Below are 26,618 nucleotides of genomic sequence, written 5' to 3'. Positions count from 1 at the left end.
ACACAAAGAAGGTTCTTACGGAGAGAAAAAATGGAAATACTTTTTAATTTTTTCTCCACGAGAACAATGTAAGAAGCTTTTTTCTTATTCCATATACGGTGATGTATATAAGTAAATTAAAATACCTGTCCCTAATTGTTATACATTTGGCGACAGTCAAAATAAAAAATTAGGGTGATAGAAAGTAAAAAAAATCTTTCCTCCCAAGTGGACTCCCAGAGCGCACGGGGGTCTATGTTGGCGTGACAAGAAATGGGTTTTGACAATTCGTAAGGAAATGTCCACGAGATTTTAATTACTTTCCAAAATTTAGAACTAAAATGTCGTTATGACTTTACCTATTAATGAGGACAGATAATAATTCAAGAAGCTTAGCGATATTTATGTATTGCACATTCCATATTTCAAAGAATTATATAAAGCAAAATTCTGCGCATGTGAATTTGCTATTAATTTTATGTAGGCGCTTCGTAAAACTGTTTCAATGGTACATTTTAAAACACATGTTCATCACTGTTACTCTTATTAAGTTCTTTAAAAACCTAAGTTAATCATTCATTAAAGTTTGTTTATGTGATCTGTTAAGCCAAAATATTACTTCGTCAATTCAGTCATCCAAACTTGCTCTATTGACCATTCTACACTTAATCGAGCAACCCGCAAACTTAAACAGTTGGATAACTAGTTCCAAATTGCTATTTACCGCAAACAAGAGCAGTAAAATAAGATGAGTTGAGTGCGTGCAAGGCTCAAAGTTTCGTCAATGTGATGTCGCTAGCGTCTCGTAAACTCTTCAAATAATTCCCATGGTTTAGGCAAAGTTGGCGAGCCAATGAATTTAAATGTATAAACTTTCTTGAAACCCTGATTTCGTTCATTTTTTCCTTTGTTTTTAAATATACATAAATGATTCATCGCGATCAAGATGTCAGATGACAGTTGATAGACACTCACTGCATAAGCCTTCTCCAAATACCACCATGATAATCAGTCATGACGCTCCCTTACATGTTATTTTGATTTGTAATTTTTATTCCATTAAAGAACAGAGCTTTGTCCAGCAAGAACAGGGAGCTCTTGATCGATGATTTTATAATCATACTAATTATTTGACAAATACGTATTTTATATAATTAATTACGTAATAGCCACGATGATGATATTCCCTTTTATCCACATAGACTTTTGACATACGAAATTTTATTCACCATTATGTTTGAGGTCGTTATGTTGAGTAATAGAACCTCATTGTCGTTATTGTTACACTAATATAGTATAATCATGACATTTGATTATAATTAAATATGTATACCTTAGTATAGCAACCAGTAATTAATAAGTAATATAAATCATACTGCGTTACTCTATACCTCAGTAATAATTAACACTCGCGGTTAATTAAAGAGAAGTTACTTGCATGTGAATATTTCGTTACCAAAGAAATATCTTCATGTGTGTGTTTACATTTATTTATTCAAAAATATTATGTCAAAACGTCGTATACTACTAATTTTTAACAATCATAATAAAAAAGATTTTCATTAAAAATAATATATCCTTATATACTCATATACCAATGACTTCCGTTATTGAAATAATTATGATAATAAAAACAAAGTCGATAAAATAAGTATTTTTATTAACATACTTTACAATCACAAATAAACGACATTATTAATTACATAAACTTTATGCATATGTGAAATATACTCAAAATTGCATATAAAAAGACAAATATTTATTTCAAGATTGTAAACATAATATTTAAATACATTACAAAGAATAGAATATTGACATTGAAACGCTTTTGAACATGTACAACAAGTAAATGAAAAAATTGGTTTTATTTTTGTAAGATACTTTGTTATGAACAAAGAACGTTACGTAACGATGTTAGAAGTAAATTTTAACCTTTTTTACAAAAAAAAATATTTAATAAAGGTAACTATATATACTATAAATACTTATACGAATTAATGGCATCACCCTTTGCTGTTATGCAAGAAAATCATTGCAAATATTATATATGTATTACGGTTGTATATTTACTAAAATGTTTAAACAGGTTTCAGAATCTACATAATAAATACTAACAAATTATTTTTTTCTAAATTTAAACAATTTATTTCTTTTGTCTAAAACTTTTATAAACTTTTAAAGCATAAAATATTCTACAGTTTTCCATTCATAACACATTTCTATTCTATTTAAAATGGCCTGTACATGAGCTTCAACATATTCAATACAGATAATATTCTAACATTGTCCGCTAGACGTCCCGTCTTTGCATGTATAAAACGTTTTATTTTTTTTTTCTTATTTGAGTGTTGCATTGTCTCCATATTTTTTTTTAAAATAAATAATATCGTGAAATAGAAATAAAAGAAACTTATGGTAATTTATTACACCCAATTCAATCTTACCCAGATACCTGGTACTTTAAATATTAAAAATTAACGACTACAAGAGTTAAAACGGACTCGAAAAGTTTATATAGCACAAATTCAAGATTTTAAATACATCAGGTACTTAACCATTAAATAGATATATGAAATAATAATATTTAAAATAAAAAAAATTCTCAGTTTTATTGATTTTTTACTTTTAAAATAATAAACTAGTTTAAAACATATACTAACATGACTCTATATGTAATTAAAATATATAACTAATTTTAAAAACAAAACTTTTACAAAATTAAAACATAATTTGACGAAAATTTTAAAACGAAATGAATATCATATAAACAATTTATGAATTTGTATGATGATTTGCAAATGAATTTAAACAATTATCACAGTGAGTTTTGAGCTTAACTTAAAAATACTACAAACTAAAATATTAGTACCAATACAGTGACGAAAGAAGAATTTTCGACGCCCATAAGAAAATATTAACTAAACGGACCATACCGGTAATTTTTTTTTTTTACTAGAAACGTTTATTCTATCAAAGATTTTGTTCGACAATGTAATTTTTTTCAAAATTTTGATCGAAAATTATATAATTAGTATATTAGATATTAATATCTAATGGTATATGATACAATACGGTTAGATAAATTTTGTAGCGAAAACGCAAGCTCTTGATCACCATACACAGATTGCGAATTTAGAGAACGAATGAGGAAACACAGACAGTTAAATATCGAAACATTTCATTTATTTTTCAAATTTACAGATCACACAAGCGAGATGAAGATGATTATTTTTAAGAAACTCTATAGTACAATTTATTTATAACATCCGTATATAAGTGACTAGTGGACCTAAGACTAAGTGGACCGAGTTGACATCTATATGGCTGGAAGTTTTCGTTTTTGACACAACTTGTAAGACATAATAATAAGTATTCTTAATTCTGTTACAAAAAAATAAAATCTTTGTTGGTCATCAGAAAAAGCTAGATGTGGGCTTCCTAACGGTCTGGAAATTTATGGAGGCCTATGTCCACTCGTGGCTGAAATGAGGATCATAAAGCCGAGAGTTTTTCTTCCAAATATTTCCCTGTACTTATGCCACTGTATCGATACGAACTTAATGTGATGTAAATTTATTAAATTTAGAACAAACAGTTGGATGTTTGCAATTTGAATAATAATAACCGAATTATGCCAGTTTTAATTCAATTTATTTACTCCTGATTACATATACTTCAACTTTGTAGTTTCAGCCCTACTTTGTCTATAATATGAAACAATGTATGCTCTCAAGTACTTTACTAATGCAATATGAAGCTTGTAGAAGCTTGTATAATATTTTATAGATGGTAAAGTGTGGATATTTTAAAATAATAAATCCGTATTTAAAGAAATCTAGCATATGCAAATTTATTACTTCTTTAAATATTAGGATTCTTATATTCTTCCTTTTGAATGGATCTACGTCAAAGCACGGCCGTATGCGTTAAAGATAACTTACGTAATCAATTACTTAATACTTAACACAACGTGAATACTACAAGTATAGATTCATCTTACTCGAGGAACTAATACACTCACTAACTTCATTGAATATTTACAGTTCGCTAACCATTACACACTAGACTCGCAACAAACTCCTGACACGCCAATTATTGGAAACCACGCTTCCACCTACAAGTTCTAATTTAAAGATAATTCTCCCATTACCTACAGGGTTCAATGTAACTTTACGCCGGAACCAAGTTGCCAGTTATATACAGCAATTGCGTTAAAATTACAACACCTACCAAAGACGCGGGGTGATGGGTACGGGTTGCTTTCCCTGCCAATCCGCATACCTGTCCGCGGTATTTGAGGCAGAAGTTCTGTAAAAAAACAGTAATTTTAGGCTTCAATGAACAACGCTAAAATCGGACATTTGCTTAAAACGTTACGTAAAAATACCTGTTCCGATACTCTGCTATTAATATTCATGATTTGATCAAGGTTTCTACTTAAAAAAATCGTGAAAATAATTATAATTTTATGCCGTTGAAGTCGCTAACTTGCACAATGACATATCGCTTGATACACCTAAAGTTTAACATGCATGATGCCTATATCTAAACTGTTTCAGTTTTTTGTTGTTTCTGTTGAAACTTCAAGTTGGAAACATTAGCCTGTTTCAAAATGTTGACTGTTTCTAAAAAAAATTTTTTAAATAATAATAAATAATTATATTTTATGCGTTAGTGCTGTTTTGTTATAAAACAGAGTGTATAATGGTGTTTACGCTATCACACAACAATAATTTTTCTCATTGGGTCTTCGAACCAAAAAAATAATTTAGACGCGCCGGTTTCAAACGTTTCCGACTAAATATTTTATAATCTAACATTTAAAAGTAATACTTCATAAACATATTTTATTTACCAATACAAAAAAGAGAATAACCGAGTATGATATGCTATATATAATGCATTAAAAGAATCGTTTTTCTGTAGTCTGAAAGACATAATGAACATATAATTAAACAAGCCTAAACACCAACTACATACACTTTAAAAAAAAACAAATTAATATGTCAAAATATTAAATCTGAATTATTATCAATTTAATTTACGTTGTAGAATTTGCTAGGCTCTTGAACCATATTATAACATCATCAACTAATGTTCGGAGCATATTGGTATTGACAAAAACTGAAAAGGAGACAAGCATTTTTAATATACTAATATTTAATTTTTTTTTTACTTTTTAAAAAAGTTTTCTAAGTGAACTGTTTAAGCCATGTATTTTGTATACATGATTGATATTATTATTGTCAATGCACTCTTCTAAATAATAGCTAAATCGCAATTCTCTTTTAATGACAATGACCAATAATTTTTAAGATATCGGGTTAGTCCACCGCCAGCAGAAGCTTTTTTAATAAAGATATTAAGGATCAATAGAATCTTACTTTTATAATATTAGAAGCCATCCGCTTAAGGAAAGCACTCGTGAACTTCGCAGCCTCATCGCCGCAGGATCTTTGCACCGTCTGCTCCGAGCACAACAGGTACTCTTGAAATGAACTGAAAGTTGGTTGGTTGGTTCAGAAAATTGGAAATTTTAGTAAATGAACTTATTACTTTATTTATTTCGGAAAACAATATCTTCATCATTCCATCAATAAGAAGTGACATTACTGGATATAGGCCTACCCCATAGATTCCTAATAGAACCAGTCGAAAGCAGCCTGCATCTATCGCTTTAAAGACCCTATTATAGTAGTTTGTTCACTTTGTCAATGCACTTCCCACGCTGCGCTTACCAATCCGTGGTCTCTTTTCTTTTTCTATATGGCCCCCGTTTTTGGAAGCCTCTCGTACTGGCCCTGTCTTGGATACTCAGGTAAATTATAACAATAATAATTTCTTCACAGAATTTTATTATTTACATGACCAATGTCTACTGCCTAGAACCATAAAACTCCAGCGGTCATCTGTTCTACGCGCTTACGTAGTATAGTTTGTCTACGGATATGTCAATTCTTGATCCTATCTCGTTGAGATATTCTGAGTATAGCCATAAAGAACCATGGCTCGAGTGTAAGCTTGCCATAAAGCTCGAAATTAGAGAGTGTGTTTCACTGTGTTCACATGTGTTATCATACTTTAAAAAAAACAGTACACGTGTGAAATAAAAAATCACGTAAATTAGAGAGACGCGTAGCGATATATATTAGGTACGCGCCTACACCTGGAAAATTTGATTAAAAATTACACACAAATGATCGCTCCTGATTTTATTTTTCATAAATTGAAAAACAAAGGTTAAAAAATATCAATACTAATAGTATTCACAGATGTTATAGTGTTGTAAACACAAGCTCTTTGAATAAATACGTTTAGAACGAAAGTTATTTTATTAATTAAAGGATTTTTCTACACATAATAGTATAATCATATGGGCATTGGTCATAACATATAGTTTAGAATTGTGTCGTGCGAAACGTCATACAGCAATCGAAACAATGAATTTATTACAAACTAAATTTCGCAATCGCATAATTCAACTGTTAATTGACCGCTCCGAACATGCGATTTAACAACGCCGGTTTATTTTTTTAGGTTAAGGTAGGTTATGTTAAAAATAACAGTCTATATTGAGACAATCTAATCGATTAAAGTTCGTGAATTGATTAAATAAATAGATTCGCAATTTGGACACAATGTTGATATGTTTATATTCTGTCTTAACAGCTTTATCATATAAGATCATTACAGTCATTTAAATTGTCAGCTTAAAATTAGCTTACGTTAGTTCGTTCATACGCGCCTCAGAAGAATTAACAAGAAATTTTGTAATTTTTTTTTCAAGGATTTTACGAATATTTTTTTTTTTCTTAAATATGTACACGTTTTTCAAAACGTCTTTATTGTAAACATACTCTGAAACATTCAAATAATAATTCTTATTGCAACACCCCTGCTTAACAAATTTCTTTCAAAAGGATTAAAATTTCCGCGTCATTTGATAGTTTCTTATAAAATAGCATACATTGCCCTATGAATGAGTAAGACATTTTTTGAAGTCTAATAGGGGGTACAGCAAGTTAATTTTTATTCCTTAGACTTCGTTGATGGTGCTATTTATCTTAAATTTACATTTTTAAAGTACATTATGTAGTAGTAAATGCATTGTGAGTGTAGTTTATGTTAGCTATTTTTGACGTGACCAAAACTTATATAAAGAGCCCTATGAACGGTTCATTTCCTAATCTTACCCTTCACGCAAAAATGTTGATCTTATCTTTTTTTCTTCTTTTTTTCTATAAATCCTTTATAATTCCTTACAACTTTATAGATAATGTATATAAAGAGATAATAAAGAGGAACCTTTTTGTAAAAACGTCGTCAATAATTTATAATAATCGCTAAGAGTTCAATCGCATTCCAAAAGAATATTAAACGGTACTTAGTAACGCTAAGGTAATTTTTGTTTTGTCGGAATACGAATTAATGGCATGTTATAAATAAAAAAATGTTAGACGGTAAGCTACGGCTGTTCATTATATTCATATTAATTTATAAATCTTTCAGTATTTTCAGAAAGTAGGTAATTATAATAATGAACTTAATATACTCAATAATTATCATCCGCGCACAGCATTGTTTTTGAATGTATTTATAATTTCGTATAAAATATATCTGAATAATTAATCACGTTTAGGAAAGCGGATTACGACTACTTTTAGCAAATAGACACATTGATGTAACGTTATCAAACATATGATTTCAAAAATTAATAATTTGCTTTATCGTGTATCATGTTGCTTAAATAATTAAGTCATAAAAAATTGGAAACACTATGTTGACACGCGTTTAGACCAGGGGTGTGCAACCTTTTTAATCAACGGTCCAATATAAAATTAAAATTATTAATAATTTGCAAAACTTTATTTATATTAAACATTATAATTATCTATTTTTATAAAAAGTAGGGACATACAAATTTAAAAAATAAAATGTAAAAACAAACAAAAAAAATAGTAAAGCGAAATTACTTCAAGTGTTTAATGAAAAGTTCGGCACAGTTTTTTTCGATTACAAGTTGATTAATATCAGCAGGTATTAATAAGGCAGCTACACGTACGCAGCTTTCTAAGCGTGCATCACTCAAGCCTTGATCGATGGTCATTTTTGATTATTTTTTCGGTTTAGTATGTACTACCATTTTATTATAATTATTATTATAAAAATATATGATGAGAGAAAATTGATAAAATTAATGCAATTTTAAAAATACTTTAACGGGCCGCACGCAGCCCACGGCCCGCGTGTTAGTCATCCCTGGTTTTAACGAAGGTCTACGACCAATGAATTACCAGTGATCGCTTAGCTGAAACATGAACATTTCGGGCCTAATTAGCCAACTCATATATCCTCAGTGAGTCGTGGAGAGGGCTATGTTCGATATTTTTCTACTTGATTGTATTATGAATGAGGAGATCCGTAGACGAACGAAAATAACTGAAATAGCTCAGCGGATCTGCAAGTTAAAGTGATAATGAGCAGGCCGCATACTGCGCAGAATGTAACCCCGCTTGGTTAGGAGGTTCTGCAGTAGGGATTACGGAGCGGCAAGCACAGCATAGGAGTTCTAGGCACAAGGTAGACAGAAGACCTCGTTAAAGTCGTCAGAAAATACGAGATACAGGCAGACTCCAACCCTTTAAGAAATCTATGGAAGAGGTAAATATCCAGAAGTGAACATATTATCGCTAAAATTATGATGAAACACGTTAAAACCCTGTATATTTTAATTATATAATAGTAGTAAATGAAACATACAAGTGGTAATTTTAACTGATTGTTCGAACTAATATTATTTAAATTACTCAAATAATGATCTGAAAATGTTCCTTTGATACACATGTATTTTCGTGCGTAAAATTCTTCTTCCTGCTTCTTTTTAACTTTAATTTTTTGATAATTAGTCTTTTAAGAAATAAGAATATTAATCAATTATAACCATCATTGGTTAGGTTGATATGTAACGCATATATCTTTTTCTAAAACATAAATAACTTACCAACAAACCGTCCTCATGGTATGTGCTTGTTCGTCGACCCCTTCGTCTTGGTCCATATGATACTGGTCATTTTGGTTACTGCTTAGTGTAGTAAGGGTCACCTCATATTTTTTACTGCAGACCTCATATTCCGGACGTACGTTTTTAACACAATCAGCATGTCTCAAATATTCATCCTGATATTGACCACGCGTGCACAGTTCTTGCACTACATCTGTTATTCCGGCATATATCCGCCTAAATACTACCTGCTCGTGTTTCTCCATACAGACCTCTGTATAATTATCTATGCATTTGATACCAGCACGTAATTCCCTAAAACAAACGTAAAAGAAATTCAATATTACAAAAGATTTTGTTATGGTTCTAAAACAATAATTTTCTACGCCTTTTTATCTTGTTTTTATCTAAACAATAATATACGTTATAACTAAAACTAACAGCCCAGCTCATAATAAGGAGTTAAAGAACAGCAAGAAATTTAAAACTGTCTTAAGCAGGATACGCAAAACTTATTAAATTAAGGCGTATTCTGAACATCTTAGTTATTCAGAACCATATTTACTTGGCCTGTTTGATGTAAAACTTCTTCTTTCTTATATTTATCCCTGCAACTCAAACTTTCTAAGCCACTCCAAGTTAACTGTATGACTATTTAACCCAGAGGTTCCCAGATTTTTTTTCAAAGATTACTTCACAATTTAGCTGGTTCCGTTGGACCGCCTGCAGCTATATATTTACCATATTCCCAAAAGTCAACAAAATTCAGAGATAAGATATACTTATGGAAATAGTTTTCGAAAGAAAGAGTGGAAATTTATTAGTTAATTAAAGTAATTTGCTTATATTGAAAGGTGAAGTCAAACCAATATATAAGTTGACTTTTGAAATCAGATAAATTTTCCTAGAACCCTTTTTACAAATTGTGAACACTCATTTTTTTCTTGTCCGCCTTCAATAAAAAATGCTCATAAGACAAATTAAAAGCTCAAAATTACTTCTTCCTCAAATAAATTAATGGCAAGTTGATGAGTAAGTAATATTACGCTTAGTTGAGGAAAATTCTCAAAGCAAACTTCTTCGAAACTCTTTAAACCAACTTCCTTTAAGTTGCGAAGCATTCAATGAGTTATTATAATCTCATTGTATAGCGCCACTTACGCAAAATTTAAAACTTTAACTTTCAACTCTTTCTATTTTATGAAGTTAACTTTTATATTATTGATATTTAATGTTGAATTTAAAATTCTTGACATATTAAATACACGAAATAAATAGAAAGCACATGAATTTAAACATTCATGTTTTATGCCATGTTTAAATGTTATAGACATAACGCCAAAAAAAAACAAGTTCATAATTAATAAACTCTTTTATATCTTTTAACAAAAAAAGTCTTACGTGACAGCTGGCTCAAGACATAAGATATATGTATGTGTTTGTAGTTTGTAATCTACACTAATTATAATTCACCTTGTACTATTTATATCTCCACATTTTTTTGTAATACAGAAGTAAATAAAAAAGTTATAACTCGTTAAGTGCAAAATAAAATGAATTTAAACGTGTATATATGTACAACCCTCCTCTTACAATAATAATTCAAGATGTCCAAGATCCCCAAGACAGTTTATAAATTCAGAATTTGTATTTTTGAAATATTCATTCGGATCTTTAAAAACGAAACCTATGTCGTTACTCCGTGAAGTTAAAATTAAAAATTAAAAACATTGTACAGTTAGCAGCGTTTTATGCACTGCTACGGCTACTATTGCAAATTTAATTTAATCAGTTTTTTTTTTAAATGACAAAATTTTTGATTCAATTCAATTTCAATATATTCTATTCTTTATGGAAAAAATTAATACGTCGAACCTATCTGAATAGATTCACATTACAAAAGCAATCAATACGGATTCGAATACATACGTAGCTTTTATAGTACTGCAAATGATTTACTCCACTAACGTTGACGATCACTCTTTTATTTTTGTTTTATTAAGAAACCAAAGGTGTTTCACTTATACTGGGAACACGTAATAAGGCTTATAAAAGCTTTCTTTTCTTAGTTAATGTCTTAGTATGCACATATAAAGAATAAAAAAAAATGTTGCTCTATGTTTAACAAATGTTTTGTGCCAGTAAGTCGATTTAAATGAGGAAGATATAAAATCAACAAAAGGTCGATTACATTTTCTTTATTTAAGTTTAATTCATGCACACGCAAAAACTTTATATTAAAGTAAACTGACATTTACGTCGGTGAACATTCACTATACGTAAATATTATTTTATAAAACACAATTGAACAACGCAAATGATACATAAAATACTGATTTTATTTTTCTTTGTTTTGTTCTTCATGTTCTTTATATTTTACATTATTGTAGTCTTAAATAAAGTTGTTTTATTTGTTTAGTAAACATTAAAACAGCAACTAATTAAAATAACATAAAAAAATATATACATTGTGACAAGAGTCGATAAGAGTAACAATGTTATTTGTAGCAGACTTATAATTACGCGTCAGTTGAAGATCAATTATAGAATAAGGAAGGTAAGATTTGGCACTGAAAAGTAAACAAACTGACGTAACGTGTTTTACTAATCTAATGCGACTATTTTTAACTCTCAAGATGTATTATGTTCTAAAAGAGGATTCATTCAAGTTTTTCATTATCTATTCGTATTTATTAATATAACAAAAGAAACTGCATTACATTGAAAAATTGCTTAATGATTATAACTAATAATTGCAAGATGAATCCATCTTTTTAATGAATTAGCATAGAAAAATAACTAGTAAATGATTAAACCATCTAATTTATTATCATTTTTCTTTCTGAAAATTAGTTATAAAATTTTTGGCAAGTTTTACATGTCCCTTTTAGGTATTAAATAATTATAATGATTATCATCATTTCAGCCGTAGCATATCAGCTGCTGGATATAAGTCTTTCCCGTAGATTCATTAGGACCGGTTGAAAGCAGCCTGCATCCAGCGTCTTCCGATAACGTCAACAAGGTTGTCTGTCCACATTGTAGACGGACGTTCTACACTGCGCGTGCCAGTTAGAGATCTGCACTTCAGAACCTTGAGGCCCCAAATAATTACAGCTTTCATTTATTTTCATAATCACTCAGTGTTTCCCAAAGTGGGGCCCACTCGACACGAATTTAAGCGTTTTTCTTTAATTTAAAAATTATGAATTTTACATAGGCGGTGTAAGAATAAAATTCTCTAAAGGCTAAGCTTCTGATAAGCTAATATTGCAGTAATTAAAAATACTTTTAAATATATAAAGCAAAATACTAGACTTACACGCAACTCTTGTCCAATTCTTCTCTCGTCAAAGCAAATGAAATCTCCGGCGAACTTAAAACTGGTAGAGCCATAGAACACCTTTGTAACAAGTCCTCTTCTTTGTTGCATTTTTCTTTTAAGGCACCTGTGAAATAAAATAATAAAGAAAGCGTTTTTATCAGAAACAGAGCTGGATAATGTGGCGGGACAGGTGACAAATTTGGGGGGAAGCCGATATAAAAATATATTTTTTAGAATTTATATAAAATAGATTATTTTACGTGAGACATCGATTTACAACAAGAAATATTTGTTTTTTTTTTCTTAAATAATATCACATAATGGTCACAACATCTGTAATTATTTTACTATTGTCTATTGTACTTTTAAGTAAATAATTATTGTGTTATTTTTTTATTTAATATATTTTTTACGCAGGTATTTTACTGTATAATATGTTTTTTTGACATTATTATATATTTTCTTAACATTTTTTTTGTATATTCTTGCATTACCGCGCCAAATTTAATTTTGCCCGGGACGCTAAAACCATTGAACTGGCCCTTATCAGAAACACGTAAACAATTAATAAGATACTTGTAACTTTAATATCTGAGGACAATTCATCAATCCAGTAATTACAGAGTCATACAGATGTCACATAACTTGCACATTGTCTGCAACAATAACCGCAAAGGGGAAAATTAATTGGGTTTAATTATTAATATAAATTAGACTCTGTCATCATTGCGTAGAAGGTATACCTTCAAACGTTCTGTAAAACTTTTTTTAGATTTAATAGTTGTTCTAATTTTTAGAAAAGATTGTTTATAATTTAATTGTAAACCTATGCATTATATTAATCTGAAAGTAATGTCGCTTTCTTAAGTTAAATACACAAGACAACATTTTTAATAAGTTTTATTTCTTATCAACAACATATTCACCTTCTTTATCAATAACCTTTTGCCATCTAGTATAAAAATTTTCAATACCAAGGTGATAAAAATCAATAGGTTTTTCTGTAAAATATATCGACAGACACGACATTACTTTTCGGTCCTCCTAATAATTTCGTACAATTATATCATATGCTTAAGAAATATAAGAAAAAGATTCTTTTTTTTGTAATTTATGAACCATAGATTGTTCACAGCTGAACACAGATCGGTCTCTATCATAGATTTCTAATAGGACCGGTGTTGGAATAGGCATACACCCACGGTCTTTCGATAACCTTAACAAGGCTGTCTGTTCAACATGGATATCATATTTTTTTTTGTATGCACAGATTTTTCTTGTAAAATATTAAAATGTATACAAATCAGCATTTAAAATTCAAATTTCTTTGACAGTAACTATGTTTCACTCTCAAAATGTCTACATCAAATTTTATCTAAATTAGTATAGAAAAAAATATCAACAAGTTTATATATCAGAGCATTATCAAAATAATATACTAAGGCTTTACATATAAAAATATTTTTCATCCTCTTTTATCGTTTCAGATTTGTTACATCTTGACTTAAGCACATCTTAAAGGTTTTGTAAACGGGGCCTTTGTGGCTTTTCTTTGAATTTTACTCGATGAATGAGAGTCCTCGAAAGGTGACCACCTTTTCGACAATGTATTTCACGCAATAAACTAGTACAAATTTTATAACATGTGATATACGAAAAGACCGGTAGCAGATGTTAAATTTTAAATGGTGATACATTCAGCGCATATTACATTCACATCATAGCTGTTATATTGTCAATTAATGTATGAAATAACTGATCAATCGTTTGAGAAATAATAAATTACGTATTGGAAAGATAACGCGTTTTCAAAACCTTTGATTACTACATATTAAAATAAATTATTGTTTTTTTTTTGTCCCTGCAGACTTTACTACCAGATATTATTAGCCTGCCGAATTCCAATATCAAAAATAAATGACGGTAACATATTTCAGAGTGATTTTTATATGCAAAACGTTTGGAAGTAGGTATAAAAGCCATTTTGTTGACTAATGAGCTATACATTCACGCTTTTCATGCCTTTATTTTACACCTGTAATGAATCATACTATATAAATTAATATTGGATGATACCTTTTGATTTAATATTGGATGATTTTAGCAAAAACAAAATTAATTTTAATCATATATGTTGTGTGCTTGTTGACATCTACAGCTTTATTTATGGCATCCGACTGGAAAGATGACATACACTTAGGGTCTTTTAACAGTAGCTTCATGGAGTGATTGAGTATAAAAGCTTCTGAGATGTGAACTCGGCATTAGCTGTCATTTAAATCGCGATTTGCATTCCAACTGTAAGGTGCACATGACCAAGACGTTGCGTTATTTGAGTAACAAAGATTAAATCAAACATAACTAAAACATTACAAAGGACACAAACATTATCATTCCACTAATTTACTCATAGAAATTCTATTAAATACAGAAATAAACGTTGTTATTGTTCATATTCGGAGTGTTGTATTTATATTTATTTCACCTTAACCGGAGCTCCTGGGCGTCATTAAAAAGCTTGCAGTAGCTCAACGAGCTATGGAGAGGAATAATCCGAGAAATTCCTATCATAAGATAGGAATTTCTCTACGACTTCGAATCAGGAATATGGAGATCCAATGAACGAAAGTAGTTAACATATCAATACTAAACATATGGCAGTGAGCAGGCCACAGCACACAGAACAGATGACCTCTGGGGTCTTAAGTTTGTATAGTGGAGACTATTGATCGGCACCAACAGCGTAAGACGTTCATTCATAAGGTGTAAAAACGCTTCCTACACTGGATTTAGACCGCTTTTAACAAATAGAAATTTATAGAAGGCCTATGTACATCACTGGGAGTTCTACGTGTAAAATGTAAAATGAAGATTATGAATAATAAACATAACGTATTAATAGTATCTTTTTTATCGAGATAAAAAAATAGTTATGTATCACAATAACATGAGTACAAGAAATAGAAGGGGCTTTAGAGCGACATATTAATTTTTACCATGTAACGTAGCCATAGAATTACTTCATTGTTTATATTTTTGTTTGAACAATTAGATACGATGTTATCTACGTATAGACGATGTGCACGCAATCGTCACGAGCGAACAAACGCGTCTCATGCTCCGAGCACGAACACTTGTATGTATTCAACGATTGGAAAATTTTGAACGTCTTTGAACCTCTGTTCTGCTACAATAGTTCACTACAATCTTCGTTTATTTATTGTGTAATTTATACATACACAGTAAATAAAAATTGAATATATGTAATAGACGAAAAACTATGTACAGAAGGCAATATTAACATCGAACGCGATTTCTTAAAGACAACCATTGCATAGACTTGATTAATAAGAAAAAATTGAACAGATTGAACAAATATATATATATACATATTACAGATAATCTATAATTCAAATATTTGAAAAACGAAACATAATATGATACTCTGTGTCCATATTTCAATTTTTAAAATATATTTTATCTGTGCCTTTCTTTGCAAGAAACTATTAATATTATTATCAATAGTCACAAAGTTTATAGAAAATTTGCTCACTTATTAACGACTTTATTCAATTTGTTCTATACTTTATTTTTTTAGTGCTACAATCGACAAATAATTTTGTTTAGAAAGTATAATTTTAACACAATAAAAAAAATATTTTGGTGTTGTTATTTTTTTCAATATTTAGTAATATATGGTATAGTGTCTCACCAAATCAGTTATTAGATGATTTTATTCATTTTGTTATAAGGTATAGTATTAATAGCGCAAATAGATAAATATATGCGATTTTATAAATAAAAAATATTTAATTTACAATATTTATTTTTTAAGTAATAAATATGTCGAGTCGAATTGACTACCACGTGTCACGTGCATGTTACGCTTAATGGAAGATCCCTACATTTTCTCCAAGAAATAAAAACGAAATTAATAATTACGGAGTTCCGATTATATTACTTTATGGGCCTATATTGTTCAACATTATTGCTATTGTTTAAGCTATTTTATATTATATGCTGCGATACTTAACAAGTATCCTTCTTATAAAAAACGATTTTACAGTTATAAATTTTATTGTTGACGTATATTTACACATATCAACAAAGATAAATACAATAAAAATTGGATCCTTTCTTAGCTGTCTAGATAATGGCCTTGAAATTCATGCTTGTGTTGTAAAACGTGTTTAATTTTACCGGTGTAAGTCGCAATCACACATTCCAATCGTGGTGGGGCGCCAAGCCCACCATACTGCACACTACTATTGGCTGAACGATATCGTACGATCCCCGTGGATGTGTGCGTTAGTTATACATGTCACAGCACACATTCACAGTCAATCGGCGCGTAATCGAGAGCCAATTTAAGAACAGTTAAAGAAAAAGCACATGTTTAAATCTTAACAAATGATTTCTTGAATGATTATATCATCTCTGAATAATGTTATTCCTTTTAAATATATTTTACATCTTGCTTTTAATTGTATTATTTAATCTTACAACCGCACGATCGCATAAAAACATAAGTTTTATCAAGAAAAATCTAAGAAACGTTTAGAAGAAAATATTAATAAATGTACTAAAATTGTATTTATTCTACTATAATTCATTTATCTTCTTTGAAAACCATGAACGATTAAAACTTTGAGGTGTTAAACGAGTGAACGTTAAAAATTAAGGTCGCCGGTTGTTATTTTTACTACTGATACAGAACAACCGTGGGTAGCTCAGAGACCGGTTGAAATTGTTTTCCCTTCTTATATACTAAACACTCCTTGATAAACATTGTGAGAATTCCTGCAAGTTTTAGATTAAATAAAAAAATTGCTAGATTTTCTGTGGTCAACACCATCCTAATTTACTCATCTATTATCAATATTGAAACGTTTTCCCAACAGCTACTATTAATAAATGTACTCGTGGGTTCTCTGTAACGTGCAGGGCTTTGAATTCAATAAGTATTAACTACAAGACTAAACAGAAATAGATTATTTCGGCATATTGTAACAAAAAATTATTTAATTAGTTGAATTAATTTAGAATATTTTTATTCAATTATGATTAAAAGAACTGTGAAAGGTATAAATCTACCAAAAGGAGGTTGAATAATAACAAGTAAAACAGCTTACACCTCGTAAAAATATAATATTTTTTATATTTAATGCTTTATTATATTATTATAATTATATTTACACTGTATAATTTGAGAATAATCTTACTCATTTCTATTCGCATAATTTTTAAAATATTTTCGGACACGATTTTATTTTGAACGGACTTCACTGCTGCCGAAGTGGAAATTGCAGATTTAAAGGTTCGAGGTGCAGAGGGCGCCTTCGTGAACCCGGTAAGCTCCTGGAAGAGCCTCACAGGGGAACCTGGGCCGAATCTCGATCTGCTCTATTGCTAGTGCCTGGCTAATAACACTACTATCACTTTGGAAATGATCAGCGCTGAAAAAATGGCAGAAGAAACTTCAGCGACCCTTCAATGTAGTATGTTCGGAGGTACAAGAATCGCTAACATATTCCCACCTATATTATTTAACTTCTTTATCGAGCGATAACAGAAATACACATTAATTGACATAAACATTATACAAATTCACTTTACTTACGTGAGTTGAGAATTTTTTGTAGTAACTACTACACAACCCTCATTTAAATCTAATAAAACTATGTGTAATAACATTATATTTATTTAAAAAAAAAAACATATTTTGTACTTTTTATCTACACTACACAATATTATTTGCAGTGTTTAGTATGGGATTCCACTGCCGAAATATTGTCGGCGAGATTTCTGCTATGGAGAATAATTACGGAAATTCGATTCTTATGACACTTTACTAGCAGTTTTTTTTTTTAATTTGTCGAACCACCGACACAGAACACACCCCGTATCGTTCGACTCATAACGGTTATACCTTCATTATTTTTGATATTCCTCTTTGAGCTTGTTCTTGTGACATTATAGTCCTAATACGCTAACAATATTAAGATTTATGTGATTAAATCATTATTAAAGTGAATACATTCGGAATATCGAACAAAGAAATGTATTCAAACACAGTGGAGTGGTGCTTAAGCAACCAACATATCACATATAAGCTGTTACGAAAATAAAGGTCTCGATATATATGTACAGGTGTTATGTAGAAGAGTGTAAATAATTTGTAGGTGAATAGAATTAGTGTATACAAATATTTTCGAGTATTCGCACCATGGTCTGATATTTTATGTTTTTTTTGACTATAGTGATTCCGGTTTTTAATGAATTCGATTATCTACTAACACTTCTACGTAACTCAGAAATATATCGGAGTATAAATATACACAGATATAATTCATAATCCTGAAAAATAAACAAGGCTTATATTATATTATAGCAATAAATAGTTTTAAAAATTAAAATATCATTATCATCATTTATGCCGTAAAACATCCACTGCTAGGCAAAGGCCTGAGGCAGCTTTTTCCGAAGAACGTAACAAGGCCACCTGTTCGCATTGTGCGTGGATGTCTTACGTTTTTGAGAGTATCACAGACTAGACACCCTAAAACGTTAAGGCCCGAGCTGCCATCTGTTCTATACGCTATATTAAATTTAAATTATGATATTAATTAACATAAGGATAAATATTTCCCTCCATTGAATATATCGTTTTACACGCATAACAATTAATTTAGCAATCGGACGCTGCGGTGACAGGGCGGGAACACTGTCTCATCTTATATTAAGTCGGGTTAATCCTTTGAAATCTTACCCGGGTTTGTGTCACTAATAACGGGCTATAATCCCTAGAAGAACATAAATTCAATTCCCGGGACAATGCCGCTATAGCCCTATTACAATGTAAGGGTAGTAATCTAACAATATGCATTGCCTAAACTCCTTCCTTTTTTAATGAATAAAATTATTACCAAAGGTAAACACTTTTTCTCTAAATCAATTAAAATATGTAATTGTAACAAACTGCCAGCACACAACACGACGCTATATTAGCAACCTGTATACATTTACAACGATCTTTAAAACTGGACGCTTTTGTTCATTTTAAATAAAGCATTAAACTCTTATATTAACCTAAACTTTTACTGTGAATAAATTAAACAATATATTATATCAAATAATTCTCGCATTAGATGTTAAAAATTTCAGTGATGCTTTACGACGCAGACACGGCTTATTAATTCGACGGATCTTCTTTTCTTACGGGAAAAATTGCGTCAAACTACATTTCTATTCCTAACAGACCAGAAACTTGCTAGCTGTTAAAATTTTGAAAACAATCAAAATAAAAGGGCTTGTTAGGATTTAACTCTTGCAATACGATCACAATACGATTTTTTTAAAATTAAAACATGCGATGTATATCCATTCATAGTTAAATTCCTAGAAAATTTAAGAAGTATTTGCCTAATTATTTTACTCGTTATTTTGTGTCCCACGACTCAATGACCAACGTGTGTTCGTAGCACCTTTAAAAAAATAAATACTACTGCTATCAGAAGAGAGAGAATGTGTTCCAAAATTGAAATTATGTTATACATATTAGACCTAACAAGGCTAATAGAAATAGCTACGGAACAAAATTAATAAAAAGTTATTTAAATGTACCCCAATTACTTTAACAACGCCTCGTCTCAATTACTATTTTATACAAGATAATCTAAAAAGTAAACCACAAATTATTTTAAGAACTTCCAGGGTATTACCTATTATTAGAGGAGAAAATAATTAAGGACTAAAAACAGTTTTCCCAGTTCGTAATATATCGTAATTTGCGCAACGTAGGCAAATTGATATAAACATTAAATAAACAATATAAAAAATCTACAAAGAAAATCAATTACTTTAAATTATTACACTTTTTATCAGATGATTCCATTCGATGAGTAATGAGACAAAGGCGCAGAACATTTCTATTACAAATACTGACAATATCGTATCAGGTTGCACATCAAGTATCACAGTTATTATGATCAAATATAATCTTATCAAATGATACTCTTTTGTTTTGAAGGCCAATGAAGCGTGTCGTATTACGTTTGATAAAAATATACCAGACGGTTGTCCCGACTTTCACGTTTTTACGAACGTCGCTATTATTTATTTACAGTGCTTCAGTTGTTATTAGACCTTTTTCAATTACCAAGAATAATGAAACTAACGAAATGATGAAGGAACTGTCATTTTCATTCCTATGTATTTTACTAATGATAAGAAATAGATATATCTGCTAGATATACTATAAGGGTGTGTGCGGAAATTATTGGATATTGAACTTTGTTAAAATTTATTTAAAACGACTTCGATGAGCGAAAGCAATCGCTGCTGTTGGTTGTACCTATAGAAGTAGGCACTAACTTGCTTGACATAGCCTTACCTCGCGCTATGCAAAATATATTGCAGAACTTTTCTAATTTAGGTACTATAAATTAGTATTAAAAATGGATGATATAGATTTAAAGCTAAATACAGTTTAGCATAAATAAGTAGTAAAAGTCATCCTGGATCCACATTGGAGATTAGCACCATTACTGCTCTTCTTAGGTAAACGCAAAAGGCCACTAATAGGACAATATTGTCCACCGTGCCAGTCCCATCTTTTTTTTTCAGCCGCTAGACGCCCACTGCCAAGCATCAGCCTACCCTCGGATCGCCACTTTGACTGGTCTTGCGGTGCCAGCTTCCAGTAAATTCCTGGCAACCCCACATCCAGGTGCAAAAGGATAATGGATTATCAGAGGGAGACGGACGCCGATTATCAGACGGCGGTCAAGTGACCCAACAACTTGGTCGCTATTTAAAATACCAAGGGGCTGCAGAACACCAAGTAAGGTAAATAATTCTAAAAGTCTGAGAGTGGACGAAGGTGGAAACGCTCCATTTAACAATTTCTCAAGGAAACTCCTCTAAAAGTAAAGTGATCCATGGAGGGATCATAACTCTCAAAGATGAAGATTACGATGCGAGGAAGAAGTAAATGCTAATCGTGTATAAGTTGATCTTAAGTGATTATAAAAATATAATATCAAAACTTTTATAATTGATATCTAAACGAGCGATAAATTAAACCTAACATCAAAACTTTTGCTTGTTCTGTCTACAATTTAATTACTCATCGTTCACTACAGGTATTCAAAAAGATCAGCATTGTGTAAATCTTTATATCATTAAATAACTATTTCGCTGTATGTATATGTTAAATCATTTTAATTGTCAACAAAGCAAATTATTATCATGATGGCTACAGTAACTCTGAATTCTGTCCCCGACGGGATACCCTCCCTGACACATAAACCGACGAATAATCGCGAAGCAAATCGGCCATCTCACTGATATCCGCGCCAGCCTCGGATCATTTGTCATCGCTCTCAAATGGGATAACTTTTTGCACGGACCGCTGACTTCATCCCGAGTTTTGTGAAGAAATCAGGGACTTGCCTACGAGCCTTAATGCGTCCGAAAATCTGCTAAAGGCTGCAACTTTTACAAACACTCAATATTATTCGACAATAGCTATTTATTATCAAAATGCAAAAAAAATACTGAATCATATAATAACATTTTGGATGATTATAAGAATCACAAATACAGTATAAAAGGATGTTACTTTATAAAGTTAACTCTGTTAACTATAATTAAAAGAAAGTTAAGATTGAAGCGTATATATGAAAACTAAGTTTACTCTATCACTGATACTCTGGTCTATACACACATGATTATATAGTTATACATATGATTTTTAACATCACTTTTCGCTTGTGAACAATAAGCTCGTCTCATATTCTGACGGAAATCCCATCAACAATGTTTACATTCTATCTGGCAAATTACTTTCATTATCAAAAATAAATCGGCATTAAAACAATTTAATAAATAAAAATCAACTTATTTAAAACGACGTGTTTTTTTTTCTCGTCATCACATTTATTTTCATTGAGAGGGGTTATCGTTAATTGATAGAGACTAAATTAAATGACAGCAGATTTTGCTAAGAAATACTTAACAAGGACCTTGTCTTCAACCGTGGAGAACTGTTAATATATGAATCAAGAAATGAAAAGTAAAATTGCGTATTTAATTCTATGGTATTACGTATATTTTATTGCTATGAAAATAATATTATTAATAAAGCTTTATTAATATATATCTTATGTTTCCCAAAGAGCTTCCGTCGTAGCGATCTAAGGACTCAGCTGCCTCTTAATTCGGTGAAATACTAGTATGTAGCAACCAGAACCCCTCCCTGAGCCCTCGACCTTCTCTACCTTAAATAAAATCTTAAGCAAGGCCCACTCTATGTCCTGACGATAAGAACCCGCGGATTCTGCAAATGCTACTCCAGCAGCAGTGAAAGTCCGGTCCGATTTAAAAATATGTTTTTATGAACTTAGTATGGTTACTTATGACCACGTACTTTAATATGAAAAAGGAAATTAGTAACCTTTATTTTGCTTAGAGGCTATTTTGACAGCAGAGAAAAATAAGAGTGTGATTTGTCAATAAGTTTAATTTGCATTTAAGCTCCAACACTAGAGACATGTGTCCGTTGTATCGTACTTGTAACTGGCACAAATGTAATTGCAAGTTTTACTACACGTATATCATTACCTTGTTTATCGGTAACGGCTTCAATTTTCCGTAATCCGATCCCTCTACGGGCAATATATTTAGACAAAACAATTTCATCCGACTAACGCAAACTATGCGGTCATAGTAATAAATCTCGATTAGCTTTAGTATGAGGCGATTCAATTGATAACACACATTCATTTATGTATAACGTTATTTTACTACAATGGTACGACTTATTACACCTTGTAATAGTGAGTAAGTATTTAATATTAATAACCTAATATGAAAATTCTAGACATGTCTTTTTACGTTTATTAACATTTAATAATAATATCTAGGTGTCTTTTGTTCTATGACTTTGCCATCTTGAATGACAGACCACAAGAAGCAGTTGCTGTAGAAATTTCGAGACTTTTGACCAAAAGATACGACTAGTAGTGTTAGCAGCATTATCTTGATATTAACCTGACACTGCCTAAGGAATTCTTAAGGATCTATAACAGGTAGAAATCTGAAGGTGCATGGCCAGGTTAGGTATTAATATTAATAGTAATTAATATATTATTATAATCACTCAGCCCAACTCTTAAATTTGTCTGAGCGACTAAATATGGGTCTTTATCGAATTTATATATGTAATAAAAGACCACACCTTTCTATTCATTAATTCCAGAAGTACATTTTAAAATGTGTCGAATTTCTATTGTACATTAGATTCACTCATTTTGGCACAAATAAAAACAAATGAAACGCAGATAACAAAATATGTTAAACTTGTTTCTATTTCATAAATGTTTTTCTTTAAGATAATCAAAGCCAGCCAGATAGGATTAGTATAAGCAAAGAGATTTTATTAAGAGTTTATACAAACTATTTGCATAAAGATTTATTCTAATATATTATAAACTATCATCAAGCTGTGTAATATTTTAATTTTTAGTGAAATAATTTTACGTTTGCCTAGAAATTGCAATAACATTTTTACGGTTAAGAAACAAAACATCTATTAAAAAATAAATAATTACGTTATGAATTCGTGAACGCTTTCGATTTTTATAAATTTACGTTTATAAACGCTTACCAATAAAATATTCCGAAGGTTACATTCGTCAAATATATTTTTTAAAATATTCTATATAAATAATTACAGCCAGTATTATAATTTTTAACGCATAATTAAGTCTATGTATAGTTACTTTTAGTACATACATAAATCTCACATTTAATTACATGTATTTCACCATTTATATTTTTTTTTATATAATTCATCAAGCATTCGTATATTTACACAAATACTTGATAATTCTTAGTCTATAATGAACTTAAATGAAAACTGTTTATCATTGACGTTAATCATTATTTGTACATCGAAATTAATTTGAAATAAGTACGTAATGTTGTGGAACACGTGAAATCAATCAAAGGTATAATTAATACGCACTACAGATCCGAACTGTTTAAAATACAGTACATTTCGAACGCGAAATTCACTTACGCACGAGTACATAGAAACAAACATTGCCTTATTAAAATAAACACATTTTAAGTATATCTAATTAATGAAAAATACCGATAATTTATATAAAATATATAAAATTATTTTATATTATTTTTTGCAATTTTATTTATGGATATTTGTAAATTATTGTTGTTGTAAAAGTGTATATATAGAATAATTTATTATATTTGTAAAACCTACAAAGGGGTAAATGTACAGCTCCTTTGTTAGCAAAAAGCCTTTAATCCTTAACATTTATTTTCAATAGCTCTGTATAATGTTTTCTCTATAAAATATGTTCCATTAATTTATTATTTTCTATTACTATGCGAGTGACAAATACCTGGCAGTTCAGTATATAGGGAGAGATCATTATCATATTTGCTTTTAGACGCCCTATACAATTTAAAAGGCCTCCCCCAAAAATCGACAAGACCGGTCTTACGTTTACATGATGACCGCAGGTACAGATAGAAAAATAATTAATATAAACATAAAGTCAATCCGAATTTTGAAGGCGCTTTTTTTACTGCTATAATATCATTACGTTATTTATTATTTCCAAAACTAATGATTTTTGATGAAAAAGAGTTTACCGTACATTAATTGGCAGCAAAGAAGCTACCTACACATTCATCCCTTTAAAGCCTATATTCAAAAATTATGTCTGTAATGAGTGTGAATAATTCAAGCAAACTAAACACACGATTGAGCAATATGAATAAATAAAAAACATATAAATTAACATACTTTAAGAAATATGTATAAAAACAGTTTTAGACTCACTGTTTTCCTCAAGGACTAAGATGATTAATATAAGGTATTTTTTTTATAAACGCTACAAAGTAGTAAACCATTGTTTACAATAGGTTTATGATTAAATATTACCTTTCGCCGCCCCAAACAATTATGATGTCTGTCTTTTCGAAATTTAGATACGTGCTTGACCACAAAGCTACTACTACAAAGCATATATTTAGCAAAGATATAGTTATATGCTTTTAAAAATAACAGACAAATTACGTACGAAATTTTTAACAGAACAAGACGCTAAAGAAATATCAATGATGTCATGATTATACCATTAGTATATACGTCAAAATATAGTACAGCAAATATTTTCAGGATAGAGGTTGTTTACCAATTACATTTATAAGATAAGGCAATCGTTAAACAAACAACTATTTTTTTTCCATACTTCAACCATCAAGTTAAGCGCGCACGTTCCAATGGTTGTTTTATAATTGCTGTTAATACGTTATAATGTAATCAATACAGAATACGTTAAATTTAAACTGTTGATTATCATGCCCATAATGATGATATTAATCCATGAATAATACTAAATGAGTATAAGTATTATGTATAAAATGTGGGTAAAACATTAAGTGTCAAAATGGAACCGGAAAATTAAATAGTGTTTAATAATTACAATTAAGATGGCATAATTATTCTAAATTTTTGCATTTCTCAGGTGATACAAGAGATCGAGGTGACGGTAACATTGGAATAATGCCCATCAATGTGACGACACTAGCGTCTTACATAAAAAATAGACAGTCTATCTGACCAGTTCTAAAGTATTTTTTAAATTTCAATTGATATAACGATAAACTACATAACATTTAATGTGTTCAATAATAAACATATCTACAATCATTAAAACGGTATCAACCTCATAAAAAACTAGTAATATGAAATAAAAATAAAAGAATTTTTTTACGAACGTGCAATTAACTAAAAATTTATAGCTTTAACTTATACTATGTTGTACACCAGATGCGTTTTATTCAAAAGATTTCTCTTTTCAAAATAAACATTTTTTTTCTTTTTATTGATGGCTAAGATGACCAGAGTATTTTTAAATTAAAACACTAAAATGACAAAATTTGTTACACTTCTTTCAGTAACAAAGCTGTAATAAAATTATTTATAACTTTTATAAAACTTACCAGTGACATTGAACACCAAAAATGCTAATAGACTGGAAATTAAAGCTTTCGACATGTTGATAATAATTTAACACTTGTAAAAACTTAGTTTCGGAAATCTTTTTAGAACAATAATGAAAATAACGGACTTTAAATCAAATGGCCAATAACGCAACACACAAAGTAATCTGTAACGTTTTAATAAAAAAAAATACTAGTTAAAAAGTTTTTCGTTAAACGTATATAAATACGTGAGAAAAATATTGCAAGAGACACTACTTCACCTCACGCTATCAA

At 30.1% G+C, this 26,618-nt stretch overlaps 1 protein-coding gene across 1 annotated transcript; it reads right to left on the bottom strand.

The window, feature by feature from the left end:
* Window positions 1-2,771: 2,771 nt before the first annotated feature.
* LOC137932216 (uncharacterized) lies at window positions 2,772-26,600 on the bottom strand. The gene is made up of 5 exons (XM_068775816.1): window positions 26,343-26,600; window positions 12,303-12,429; window positions 8,981-9,295; window positions 5,364-5,478; window positions 2,772-4,287 (listed from the first exon to the last, which is right to left on the bottom strand). The coding sequence occupies exons 1-5, from the start codon at window positions 26,395-26,397 to the stop codon at window positions 4,150-4,152; spliced, it is 750 nt and encodes a 249-aa protein (XP_068631917.1). The 5' UTR covers window positions 26,398-26,600; the 3' UTR covers window positions 2,772-4,149.
* Between the last annotated feature and the right edge of the window lie 18 nt (window positions 26,601-26,618).

This window comes from Battus philenor, unplaced genomic scaffold (genome assembly GCF_028537555.1).
Source record: "Battus philenor isolate CCGP_79_NKW_IND1 unplaced genomic scaffold, ilBatPhil1.0.hap1 SCAF_9, whole genome shotgun sequence".
Classification (NCBI taxonomy): Eukaryota; Metazoa; Arthropoda; class Insecta; order Lepidoptera; family Papilionidae; genus Battus; species Battus philenor.
The sequence above is the reverse complement of the archived record's forward strand: the minus strand, read 5'-3'. Positions and strand labels throughout refer to the sequence as shown.

Excerpts from the sequence above, each read along its gene's own strand:
- LOC137932216 (XM_068775816.1), bottom strand. The coding sequence starts at position 26,397 with ATGTCGAAAGCTTTAATTTCCAGTCTATTAGCATTTTTGGTGTTCAAT. Across the intron at positions 12,430-26,342 it reads TTTGGTGTTCAATGTCACTG|GTGCCTTAAAAGAAAAATGC; the intron begins GTAAGTTTTATA and ends TTTATTTCACAG. Across the intron at positions 4,288-5,363 it reads TGGCTTCTAATATTATAAAA|AACTTCTGCCTCAAATACCG; the intron begins GTAAGATTCTAT and ends GTTTTTTTACAG.